Raw genomic sequence first — 13,874 nt, 5'->3', positions numbered from 1 at the left:
ATTCACCTTTCATGGACGTTTTATATCACCTGACATATTATCAAAGCAACTCCATAATTTTTAATACATTGAGTCTCACAACACACTCACACAGTCAGAGCACTTATCCTGGTCTTCCCTTAAAATAAGTGGGTCACAGAAACATGCAATTGTTTTACTCCGTGACTAGTGATAAACAGCAAAACAAGATGACTATAAGCTATCATTTTAAGTCCCAGGCTAGGAAGTGACTCATCTTCCTCCACATGATCTATACACCACCACATTCCAACTAGCAAATCATATACGTACTCACAAGTTAAAAGTAAAATATATGTAACATTTTTCAAACTTGACAGAACATGACTGAAGCATAGTTCTGTATTTCAATGGCAAAAAATGTTAAGTGCTATTACTAGGAACAGTAAGATTCCTATTTGCAAAGTGACAAGTTTTCAACACATACTTTTTCTTGTTTTGGGGCTGTTTTTTTAATTTGTGGGGACTGGGGGGAGAGGAGTTTCCAGGGCTTTTGTTTGTGTGTTTTAAAGACTCAAACATCAGTCAGCTTTTTAGGGCATGGTTAAATGCACTCTTACATTGTAAACCAAGAAGAAGTTTGACATCATTACTTTTTATTCTTTCATTTCCAGGAAACAGTATCCTGTTTGTGTTTTTCCTTATTAAAAAAACAGTATACTCAAACAGGCCTTGCATTTATAAACCCACTCATTTATAAACTCTATTTTGTTTTCCACATAATTAAAGAAATGTTAATTTTCAGGTTGCTGGTAATGGTTTAAGAATTCTCCATCAATTCTGCCTTTGGAGTATATTTCAATTCTTCACCCCCAAAAAGGTAATTCTTAAGAATCTTCTCAGTATTTCCTTCTGCCAAAGAGGTCTACACAATGCCAAGCACACAAGTAAGCCATCATTACTTTTGCATTCCCAGTTTTGCCAGTGCCCTGTACAAAGAGCCTGATTTAGAGAAGCACACTCTTTCAACAAAATCAGATTTAGTTGAATTGGAAGTTAAGGATGCTCAGCAACTTTGATATTACAGCAAACCAATCAGGATCTGTTACATTTGAGAGTCAATAAATGAAAATCTGAATCATGGCTCTGTTTCCACGTATGATACTGGAGAAGATGAAGGGACTGCAGCAGGCTAAGTTTCTTCAATTTTTCAAAAAGGACTAATACATACCCTCAGAACAAACATCCATAGAATGCTTTAAAAATTATAGAAGGATTAGTTAGTTACCTGAATGGTAGACAAATACCTACAATTCAAACTCAAATTAACAACACAATAATTGTTTTCATCTCATTTACCTATGTCTTGATTTCTTCTTTGTGAAACTGAAATAATCATCTGCTATCTTCCAAATAATGAGAAAGCAGATTAATGTATTTTACCTCAGATACCAGAGACTTCCTCCTTATTTTTAGAAATACTCACCTGCCAAATTTACACTGAATTGCATGACAAAAATTAGTACATTGCACACTGACCAGGAAAAATAGAAAGATCAGTTAGCTTCCACCAGTACTGGAACCATGAATAGGCAAGTATTTCCAGCTAATGACTACAAGCTCCTTAGGAGGGTAGTTAAAAGTAATTCCACCCCCTTGGGTGAAAGAAAACAGTATTTTTACTCAGCAAACTATTAACTTCATTATTATACGCTTAATGCACAAGTGAAGTTAGACAAGAAAGAACAAGGAGACTTCAACAGAGAGTCATGACATCTGTAGATGACATGGGAGAAATCCAGTAACCCTACTTGAATGCAGGGCTGCTTGATCTCAAGACGGCAGCAAATCTATTTATCACTCTGCCTTCCTCGTTCTTGGTGCATCTGAGGACATACCCTGTCATCCTTCACATTATGTGCAAAGTCAGCTGCATTAATAAAGAAGAGCATGTCTGTGCTTCAGCAGCAGCCACTGGAAGGGCACAGAAATTTCAAAACTCTTGTTTAGTTACAAGTTACAGAACTCAAGCTCTCACTTTTATCCCTGCGGGTAAACTAGACTTCCAACTTGGGTGTCACCGTGCGTGTGTAGCATCTAAAGAGAACTGAAACTCAAGTAAAAGTTAATTCTAACTGCATGTGTATATTCTTCATCATGAAAGTTTATCTCTACTAATCTAAACTGAAACTGTAGCTAGGGTTATCACTTCATTAAATGAATGCCCACATTTCTACCTGTATTTTTGATTCACAGTAACTGAGGACTGTTAATTTTTTTAGAGTAAACTTCCAGTTGTGATTTTCTCTGACAAATTCCACAGCCACCTACTCCCGTTACAATTTTAAAACAGCCAGTTTCCCAATGAACAGTTTTCCTTAATGTTCCTAATACTGGTTTTTGATCAAGCGCAATCCTATATTAAATACTTTGGTAAAACAATAGCTTTCTTCTCAAGTATGCAATAACATTGTGTTATAATTCTAGACTCAACTACCCAGGGTTATAAATACACTTACCAGTGGAATCTTCTTCTGAGCTTGCAAGAGATGAGAGTTTCTCATTTTCCAAAAAACTTAAAAGGCTATTACTAAGATGATCACTTGAGCTTTCACCTTCTATCAGCTTTTCAGAAGGTTCAAATGGACCAACCTGTAAAAAGCATCCATACAGAAATGTTTCTAGGAGTTACTAGCTATTGCATAAATTCAGTGAATAATAAACAATTAATGAGGTTAATAATATTCCAAAACTCCACCCCCACCTTTTTTTTTTTTAACCCTACTTATCCCAGCAAACATTCTAGTTCCAATGGACTTTGACTGCTGGGTTCCAGAACGGATACATTCAAGAAACACAGGGATCATAAAGGGCAAAGAGGGTAAAAGCATCTGAATGACACCAGACTTAAACCTCAAAAATAAAATACTGAACCATTGCATTAAAGAGTTTACACTTGAAAAAATTGGCCGCCCATTCATTAAGCTGCAATCCCAACTTAAAAGTACAAAGACAACTCTCAATAATTTCCTATGCTGCTAAAACAGTGCCTCTTCAGAAATCATACACCCAGATCAATCCTTTGCTGATAGTTTCTTCAAATGAACATACTAAATTACTTATAAAGCAGTACTTCAGCTGAATCTAGCTAACTATATCGTATCTTTTATATACCTGAATGATTTTTAAAAACAGCACAATGTAATGCCTGTTTTGGATTTAGTCTCACATTCTTTCTGATAAACAGATCATCTTTTACAGACAGCAAAAAAAGTCAAAGTTCAGAAAGTAAAAAATTTGAAAGGAACTTGAATAATGGTTTTCAGGTGACAGTCTGTGAGCATTCAACTGCAACTCACTAACCACTGTGGTCCCTAGAAAAATCAAACAAAAGAACACTAAATCAATTTATTAAACACCAGCTGACACATTAAGGAGTACATCTTGGACAGCATCTGGCTGCAGCCTGAGGCACATTTTCTGTAAGGGCCACAAGATCTCCCATTCCTGTCTGCCTTGTGTCTCTGTGCCCATACTTGTCAGCTTCTCTAACACAGTAGATAAAAACAGCTGAAGCACAGCCCTACCCATCAATACCTGCAGCTATTTGCTAGCTCTGGGATAGCCACATACACACACACAGAATAAAAAAAGGCAGCAGGAAGAATGTGTTATTACAAATGGAGCCGTTTTTCATGTTACAGATACTGAAGAAGTCATCTGAACTAACATTCCTCAAAGTAATTAACAAGTACAGGCCCAAGTCAAATCAGGTTGATATAGTCTACATCAATTTCCAAAAGCATTCCAAAAAGTTCTTCAAAAAGCTTTTCACTAAGCTAAACTACAATTGGGATTTAAAATGTAAGGTCATTACATTGATAAAGAACTACAAGACAGCAGAGGCTAGGAATAAACAACAATTTTCAGAGCTGAAAAAGATTAGGTGGAGTCATACTCCCATGGCACTAATTATGTTAAGTGATCTGCAAAAAGGAGTCAAAGTGAGGCATGACACATTCAGCATGCTAGCACTGTTACAAATTTCAGGGATACACAATATAACACAATAAACACAGTTCAATTCCCTCCCTCCTCCTCTCACAGAATTAAGTCTATTACAAGATTAATGTTAGAAAACCTTTAATTTCACTGTATTTAGAAAAGCTGTCACCTTGTTATTCTCACTGTCTGGAAGAAAACATACTCCAGTTGACAAATCTGAAAAAAGATAATGTAGTGTAATCAGTATTTATTATGCTTTTATGTTATACTACTAAGTGCTAATGCTTCTGTAAGATAGCAGACCAAGCCTCTTGAAGGTCTTGGCATACACTGTAAAAATAACCCTCGAACACACATGTTATCACAATACCGAAGTTTACATGTTCTTATAACAATGACCTAAAGTATCTGGGAGTAATTAAAAAGCCAGGGCTTCATCAGGGCTAGAACTGTAAAAATTATGAAAGACAATTACTGCCTCAAGGATTTCTATAAGGCAGTACAAAAAAGTAAGAAGTCCCAGGTTGCATTAGCAGAAGTAGGAACAAGTGTTCTGTTCCACTGTTGCATTTCACCTACAGGGCCAATTCTTTTTTTGGATCACTTGTAAGCAGCTTCCACTTGTCTCTGTGTTATATCCACACATAATCCAATTGCAAGTCCCACAAGACAGAGAACATTTTAGATACGCACATACAGATTTTGGCAAAAAAGTTTCCTAATTCTTAAGTAATAGATGGGAATAAAAGACAATTTCTGGACTAGAATCCTAAATCTTGAATAAACAACAAGTTAAAACCAATTAACTAAATACGATCAGGCACTATCAAGTCTGAACACTGGGCAGTCCCAGTTTTCCAAAGCATCATGATTTTTGTTGCCATAGTTACTGCCACTTCCTCAAGACTACAATAAGTGACTGAAGTCAACACTTCACTGTTAGAAACATGTTTTATAGGGGCCTATTTAGATTACAAACCATAGTATTTTCTAATTGAACATGTTCTCTGTTAAATTAATACTCACCTCATGAAAACCTATACAAATATTTAGATAAAGCTTAGAAAAGGATAACAACTAGAAATACGTATTTACTAAGTATATTTACTGCATTTTGAGGAACAAACAGAATTTAATCACAGGACTGGCATTAGCAAAAAACCCAAACAAGTCCAATAGCAATAGCCACACTTTTTGCTTCCACTACTCTACTCATACTTCAAAAAAGCATAGTTTTTATAGCAAGTATTCCAAACTACTTTTTCATGCATCATCTCACTAGAAAAGTATGTTTCCAGCTTCTACAGCTGCAGTTAAACATCATCTGTTACAGGTTGAAATAGGGCAAGAAGAGAGACATTAGTTAAAGTACAATCTCGCAGACTCACACCTACTGAAAGAGAAGGGGTAGAAAACAACTTACATACGCTTTTTCCACAAGTAAAGTTCCTGAAATTAATTCAGATTCCTACTAGCATTCTAGTTATGGCATTTTATAGCAAACATTATTCTCACCAGCTTCCTGTCTAGTTTCGTACTTTGGGGAGAAATCTAAGAACACAATGTCAACCACAAGCTTTCTCTGTTCTCAGTTTGTTCAAATCAAAGAGATTCTTTTGCAAAGCCCATTTACACCATGCCATAAAGCAGTGAAAGGGTCGAGAAGCCATCTGTAGCTCAAAAAGTGAATTACACTGAGAATAAGTATACAATTTTTCTCAAATTTTAATACCTTCCAATCGTTCAAGTGGCAATACCTCAAGTAAGGTATCTTGACTGCGATTTGAATGTTCAATGACATTCTGATCCTGCTCTCCGTATATTGAGTGGGATTCTTTCAAACTAACAGAAGTTGGCTGAGGTTCCTTAACTTGTGTAGTAACTTCCCTAGAAAGAGAATTATTTCAGTGAAAAAAATTACTCAGTGAGATATATAGATCAACATTAGTATACAACATCTCTATAAAGATTTGATAAATTCTCCAATTCTCATGCCTTCATCTCTAGAAGTCTGCTGTTCCCATTAACATAGATTCTACAGACCTATTACCTGTCATTTTACACTGAAGGAATGAATATCAAGATTACAAGGGCTTCAGTTTCACAATCTACTGTGTGAAACAAACAGTGAAATTTAATGTAACATATGCCTCTACTTTTTTCTGTTTGTTCCTTTCCCTTTCATTTCTGCAAGAAGAGGGAAAAGTATAAGGGGAAAAGGGTCTATTCCAGGTGAGTTCCATGATTCATTTGAGAGCAAGTGAAACCCTAGACAAGATTTTCCTAAGTCCACAATATCAGCATACCTTTTGTAACATTAAATTAGGGAGTAAATCAGAAAGAACATGACTTACTGAAAATCCATATAGCTCTGTTAAATAACAGCTTTTATAATTCTGCAGGAAAGTTATTTTTTACTTCTGGTTTCATAGGACTTCCACACAGGCAGAGAAGTTAATCACGTAAGATGTTAAAATTTCCTGAGTGAGCTGAACCACACTTTTGCTTTAATATTTTATATATATATAAATAAAACTAACATTTGAAAGTCTAAAATGCAATTATTCCATGGGGTTTTTTACTTCAGTACAATCAAGACACTGACTCCCTCTCTTAAATCTTACATTCTTTGTTTGCATAGGGACATACTGCCTAGAGCGCAATTTTATCAAAGAAGCACATTGCGGTTTCTATTGCAACAATAGGAACAAATTTGACCTTGGTTAGAATAACCTATGCAACAGCTTCCAACATTTCCACCCCTTAGTAATGCTCTCTAAATTATTCACTAACACTCATTATTTCCTAAGAAATAGCAATCACTGAGGCTACAAGGAAGCTAAATTTAATAGAAATTGATGTTCCTTTCTGTATACAAGCTGCATGATACTTACTTGGAACAGATTCAAATCAGTGCAAACTATTATTCACACACATGCCATGAACCAGAAACATCAGCTTAAATCTAGATTATGTAGTATAAACTAGGTAAATACAAGCCAGATTCAAATAAGTCAATTAATCATGCTTAGGAAACTTTTAATTAGTGTGGCAACAAAACAAACATCATGGTTTAAAAAAAAAAAAAAAACAACAAACACATCTAAAGATTCATTCCTGTCATGTACATGAAGCCCAATTAGTCAATTAACCAGCAGAACACTGTTCATGTAGGGTTGTACAGGCTAAGTGGTAGCATTGCACAGGATGTTTCCACATAGCCTACCACTATCCCTCTTCAGAAAACATGGAAGAGCTGGTTTAGTAGGAAAAGCTGCCCAGGCTGCCAAACACTGTAAGCTAACAGGCTACTCCACAGCTGAGCTCTCCAGTTACTGCCATCAGAAGGCCAGTAGTAGAAGCTGCTGCTGAGGTGGGCAATTCAATTCTTAAGTACTCCATAATTAGCGTACAATACATATAAATCTACATACTGGCATGTGCATGTTAGGACAGAATTAGATTTCAACTATCTCACTTACATGTCATCACGAAAGCTTAGGGCAAATCTCTCCATTGGCTCAGGATCTGACTGACTACTGTGAGAAGTTCCTGATGGAGGTGAATGTTCCCCTTCTAAATAGGATGCACGGATATCAGAAAGCCTGTAAAGGTGGGAAGGAAAAACATACAACAGAATCATTCTAATACGCACCTCTCCTGTTTTCCAAAGAATTGGGGAAAAAAAAAAATCATCACATTGATGGCCACTAATCTCCTATAAGTTCAATTATTTGACTATTTTAGCATCTTCTAAGCAACCTGTATTTACAGGTACACATAGGTACCCAGAATGATCCTCTCCAGTCTTCTGTAGTACTTTAAAGAAGAAATACCATGTTATCATTTTTAGTGGCTAGTGCTGTCCCATTTGGAACACACGATTCTGGAAAGGCAGGGTATAAAAGTCTGATCTTACTTCTTGTTACGTCACAGGACAGCAGTTAAGTGAGCAAAGGCTTCTAATTGTTACTCTTTGCTCTACTCCTTGCTGAACAAATCATTAGAAATTGCGTTAAATTTTAATTCGTACCCATAACAGCAGTTCTTACGCTACCCTTTCTAAAATGAGCCAGACTCAGGTAAGTTAAATGAACAGCTAATAGAGTTAAGAAAACACACGTGTAAAAAATGTATTATTATTCTCTACACGACTTCAAACCTGAGGAGTTCAGTTAAAAGAAACCTGACTGTCATCCTAAACTACTCTTTTAAAGGGTAATTTTAATAAAAGTATTTTATGAGTTATGAATTTAATGCAGATTTTTCACTGCTAATACAACCAACCCTATGTTTGCTGATTAGTATGCTACTGATTAGTAAATAGTTTTATCATCTACCAAATAATCTGTCAAAAGCATTTTTCCTCTCCAAAGTTAAGTGTTTCAAACCAGTCAACTGTTTTTTATATTATTAAGTGGTATTAACTGATAGCCTCACCTGTTGTCACAGCCTGTTTTACTCCTGGCAACAGTTGACGCTGCAACAGGTAAGCCAGGGTTTGAGGAAAAAGTAACATTTTCAAAAATTACACTTGCACTGCTACTCAATGAATGGCCCAAGAAGCTTGGAAACGTCTCATCGGCAATATTTCTGAAGTCTTCCATCATCCTGCACACCTTGCTTAAAATAGCACTCTGCTGGGCAACACCATCAGCCCTGGTCCAGCAGCATCTGAAAGTAGGAACAAAACAACTGTAAGTTACACAAGTCACAGTAACGCCGTCAAAAATATGTTATTTACACATCACAGCCAATATTCTTTGGCAATCACCCCACTTTATCCACAAACGCCCTTAAAAATTATTTCCAGTCCCCCCTCACCCAAGCCTTTCGGGGGCCAGAGAGTTTTGCAGCCGCCTTGGACCTTCTAAAAGGAGCAGCGCTCCTGCAAGTTGAAGTACCGACGCTGCAGGACGCGCCAACCTATATTTAGCCTGTAAAGCTGCTTGCACCGAGACCGCCTTCCTCCATTTCCACAGCAGCCAACACCTGGGGAGCTACACACTCCCTGATGCCATCACCTCGGGCCGCTCCTTGGCAGGCTACAGCCCAACGCTAACGATCTCATCACGGAAGGCCCGGAACACCCCCGCCCTTCGTGCGCTCCGCGCAGACACACACACACACACCCACCCCCCCGTCGCCCGTCACGGCCCGATGGCCCCGCCGGGGGAGGCGACCGCCGACGCTCCCCGCCGCTCAGGCCGGGACGGGGAGCGGGTGGAAGCCAACGACCCCTTTTTCCTCAGACGGGAGGAGAGGGGCCCTACCCCGCCCGGAGCTCTCCCCCCCCGCCACCCCAGACCAACCCTTGGCGAGGAGCGCGTGCGCAGCGCCGCCACTCACCTCCCAAACTTTCCCCAGCCCGCGCGCGCGCTGCGCCCGGCCGCCCGCACCCCGCCTCCTCCCGCCGTCAGCCAATGGTCGAGATCCCGCCGGAGTCGGCGATTGGCTTGCAGGCCAGGGAAGGCGGGGAAAAGTTTGAGGAGAGGGCGATGCTGATTGGGCGACGGGTGGGCGGCACCGCCTAGCTCCTCCCCCGCCGGCGGCGCCCCATCGTCCGTTAGGCGGGAAGCGGCGAGGGGGGAGGCCTCTTCCGTGAGAGCGGGCAGTTTTGCGCTAGCGCTGACTGGGGAGGCTTTCGGAAGAGGACGATGAAATCGGTTATTTCAGGTGTTTGCTCACGGACCGGCGAGGTTTGAATCTCGGTACCGGTGAGTAACTGGGGGTCTTTCAGGTGAGCGGCGGGGGCCCCCGAGATGTGCCGCCAGTCATGTCTGACCAGCCGGGTCAGGGCAGAGGCCGTGTAAAAAGGAAAAAGCTTTAGTCGCATTTACTTAGGTGACAGTTTTTATTTATGCGGCGGGCTTTGTTTATATTACCGACTTTGCTTTCTGTTGTATTGTGGCTGTATGAGTCACTTAGGTGAGGTTGAGCAATGTGCAGTTCATATACAGTACGTGGGAAATTTTATTTCCATTTTGAAGCATAAATGTCACATTTTTTTAAGTAGAGGATGAGAAGGCAGCAGATGCCTTCCAAATACACGTGTATGTGTGTATGACAACTTCAGAAGATCTATAATCAAATTCAGTGTCACTCCACGACATTTTTACAATGCACTGCTACAGCTGTATTCCTGGTATGGAGATTGCAAAAAGCAAGAATGAGAGTGAAAATTCACACACTTGATGTCATCAGAAGTTCATGCTGTGTTCAAATATGTTCAAAACTAAACCAACCAACAACAAAACAAACACCAAAGCCACTTCCTGGCTATTACAAGACCCCAAAACTTCTGGTCCTGAAGTTCAAGCTGAGATGTGCTCCAAACACATAAACAGCATATGGGATAATGCATTTCTTCTCTCAGAAGAAGAAAAGGGACAGCAGCCTTACAATAAATTTAAAATACCGCAAGTACCTGCTGTAATTATCCCTTTCTAAGCCCTTCTATAATCTCCCTCCTTCCTGGGGGTTCTGCTGCTTACATTCAAGGGCCCAGATCCTGCACAGAAGTACAGTTCACCATCTTGAGTCATAGGAGCAAGAAAGATTAATAAAGAGGGATGCATGAGTTTGAGGAAAAGGAGGTGCCCAGTCAAGGATATGGAGTCAAAGGTGCTGGTTTGGGGAGACGTCAATGCAAAATGGCAGGCAGGGGGAAAGGCAAGCATCAGCCACAAAACCAGCATAAGTTCATTTGTTGAAGTCAAAGTACTTGGCCAGTCCATTGGAAAGGTGACTTGTTTGCACCGAAATGTAACAGCATGTTTCCATTAGTAAGAAGTGTGACTGGAGTTAGTCACATGGAATAACAGATGTTCAGCACAGAGGAAAATAACGTGACCATGCTCAATTAACTATAAAAAAATGCATTAAAAGCTGCAGAAAGTTGTCATTTGCTTTATTATTACCATAACTGGTTATTCTGGGCTCCAAAAGAATAACAGAAGCAAAACTAAAGAAAAAAAAAATGCAAGCAGGACTCTTTCCCTTAGATCTGGCTTATCAAGGATAGTTATATGTAAAGAATTATCTTTGAATTTATTTTACACTACTTGTTGTGACACTGCAGTAATTGAAGCATACCTGACATAAACTGTAGGATCTCACAGCACAAACTTTTAGCGTTGGGAAACAACAGCATATCTAGACACTGCCACTTTGCTTTCATTGATGGCTGCTTAGGAAGGAGCCCTGGTTCTTTTTCCTGGTACAAGTAGAAGTGGTACAAGTAAGAAAAAGATCAATTGCTGTATTGAAGGAAGTAACCTTTTAAAGGGTTAAGACAGAATTCTGGAAGTGGCTTAAACCTTCAAAAGTATATTCTGCTGCTTGCGTACCCAGAAACAGCTTGTTCTGTTTTTTCTGTTTTAGGAATGAATCCCAGTATAATAGATTTGATCTCTTTAGGAATGAATCCTAGTATAATAGTTTCAATCTCTTTTTTTTTAAATTACTCATTCTCCCACAGAGGAATATTGTTACTTCCTACACCCATTTAAACTGTATTTTTTAATCCTGTAACATTTCTGTTGTTTACCATACAAAGTATAGCATGATTTTATAGAAGTTAACTTTTTGGTAAAAAGGTCTAAGTACCTCCTCTTACTAAACTTTTTTTTTTTTCCCCCCACAGTTCTGTTCCTGCTGGCTGAAAAGTATCAGCAGCCTACCTCCACACACTGTTGTCAGTGTGCACACCGTAACACTGTTGTTACCTGTCATTGTTTTTCAGCAAATTAAAACTAGACTCCTCAGAGAAATCAAGAAACAAATGTGGTGTCTCTGAGCAAAAATATAGCACCTGTGCAAATACAGTTTTCAGAATACAAGTACAACTCACAGGAACTTGCTATCCTTTTATAAGAATGGAGGTTGCCCTCTCCATTACCTTATACTAGTGGTCTAGTCCAGGAAGTAGCATAAGCCCATTTTGAAGCATAAGCCCTACACTATTAGGCTCTGGGTTTCTGCTGCACAGAGCACACCTTTATCCTTCCTCCCCCTAAGATGGGCTGAACAAGCTCAGCAATCACATCCTGTGCAGTAATGCTACTCTCTAGCAATACCATGTAGTCATTGTCCAGTTTTATCCTCCCACCTGTCTCACACCAGCCAAAGCTTAAGTCAATGCCAGCATGCTGATCCATCCACAGCAATGGTATTCCTGTGCTGACACATCAAAAAAGGAGGCTTTTAAGTCAGTACTATTTCTTCAAAATGTCTTAAGTGAATTATTCAGTCACTGGAAAAGAGTTACGAGATAATTTGAAATCCAATGACTCTAGGACTCTGCAGACCTTCAACACACCCATGAGAAAAGTCAGAGCACACCCTATGGCAGAAAAATGTAATACCCAACTGCACATCCAGAATGGCACATGACTTCACAAAAGCAAAACTATGAGAATGGAGACCTGAATCAAAAAAGCTCCTTGAGCAGGAGCCTGTTTAAAAAAAAAAAAAAAAAAAAAAAAAAAAAAGCCTATTACAAGAAAAAGCATACTAATACAGACCTTTTAGAATAAGTTTATTAGTTAACCACAATTATAAAATTTAAATATTTATACAGCAAGATGGAAAATTCTTAAGTAACCAAACACTCCAAACGATTTTGCTGCAGTATACACAGGAATGGTTTTGTTTCTTTTACAAGTTGATCCAATATCATTCTTTAGTTACTCAATTTCTTGAAGGCATGTTTAATTTTAAAAAGATATTTCACATTTGTCAGTGCAATATACAAAAAGAAAAAAATTCAAGACCATACTACACTGATTCCAAAAATAAAAGAAAAAAAAAAAGAAAAAAAATGACAGGCACATTGAAGTCAGCTACACCGTAAATAGCTCGTATTTAACACTGTTTCTATGTGTTGCCATAGTTAAAAGGGTACAGATTAAAATGTTCCTTTGATACACAAACATAAATAACATGTTCCAAATGTTGTAGTTTGTTCTGCAAAACATGCATGGAGTTCCGAAATTTTTTAAAATCTTCTGTACTAGAGAAGAAATACAAAGGCAGCCAGAAAGGGAAGCATTCACAAACACCAGAATAAGGCCCTTCAGAGTTTATTTAAAGTAACATGTTAAACCCCTTCATTCTCAGGTAATAGATTAAGAGGCCGAGATACACATCGTCTGCGAGGGTGAGGATACTGGAGGTTGGCAGTGTCAGCATCGCAAGAGTGCTCTATCAGAGGAGGAGGAGGAAGGAGCTGGGCATGACTGGACCATCTCGATCCAGCCCGTGGGGAATCCAGAGGGGGAAAGAAATACCTGAAACAATTAAGAAAGGAACAAAACACCAAAACAAAAAAACAAAACAAAACAAAAAACAAACAAACAAAAAAAAAAAGAAAAAGAAAAAGAGAAAGGTAGTAAATACAAGGAGAACCAAAGGGGAGAAAAGACATGCTGGAAAAAAAAAAAAAGGCTTTAGTATATCCATGCCAAAACCAATAGAACATAATAGCAGAAATCAATGCTTGTAATTCAAAACAAGACAAATCTGGAAACTGTTCTTTAAAGGAAAATAATACAGTCTTTTCCACTGAAATTCATAGAAAAGAATACCATAATAATAATCCTAGTATACGTTTTTACAAAAGAACAGATTGCTTTGGAAATCAAAAGGATGTTATAGCACAGCTATTAACAGGCTTTCATTCTCCCAGAATTCCTGCGATTCATTAACAGAGCTTTTAGTAACGCTTCATTTGTGACACAAAATATACATTAAATATTATCTAAGTACATTTTCTCCATATGCATCTAATTCCGATTAACTTCACAGCACTTCTAGAATAGACGTAAAAACATCATTGTTTTTACAATACTTTAAATTTAATAATATACATTTACAGAGAATCACTACTGTCAATGAAATACAGTCTTTGT

At 38.5% G+C, this 13,874-nt stretch overlaps 1 protein-coding gene across 1 annotated transcript in view; it reads right to left on the bottom strand.

Moving 5' to 3' along the window:
• LOC115340061 (centrosomal protein of 192 kDa-like) overlaps window positions 1-13,874 on the bottom strand; it is a 90,967-nt gene that overhangs the window by 65,645 nt on the left and 11,448 nt on the right. The window contains exons 9-15 of the mRNA XM_030010851.2: window positions 13,066-13,253; window positions 9,313-9,604; window positions 8,404-8,697; window positions 7,446-7,568; window positions 5,696-5,850; window positions 4,133-4,179; window positions 2,478-2,610 (exon numbers count right to left, since the gene is read on the bottom strand). Of these exons, the coding sequence (XP_029866711.1) occupies window positions 2,478-2,610; window positions 4,133-4,179; window positions 5,696-5,850; window positions 7,446-7,568; window positions 8,404-8,697; window positions 9,313-9,604; window positions 13,066-13,253 (1,232 nt within the window). The remainder of the gene's footprint in view (window positions 1-2,477; window positions 2,611-4,132; window positions 4,180-5,695; window positions 5,851-7,445; window positions 7,569-8,403; window positions 8,698-9,312; window positions 9,605-13,065; window positions 13,254-13,874) is intronic.

The sequence above is a fragment of the Aquila chrysaetos genome, chromosome 4, assembly GCF_900496995.4.
Source record: "Aquila chrysaetos chrysaetos chromosome 4, bAquChr1.4, whole genome shotgun sequence".
NCBI lineage: Eukaryota > Metazoa > Chordata > Aves > Accipitriformes > Accipitridae > Aquila > Aquila chrysaetos.
Note: the sequence above shows the minus strand (reverse complement) of the source record. Positions and strands in the feature narration are given on the sequence as shown.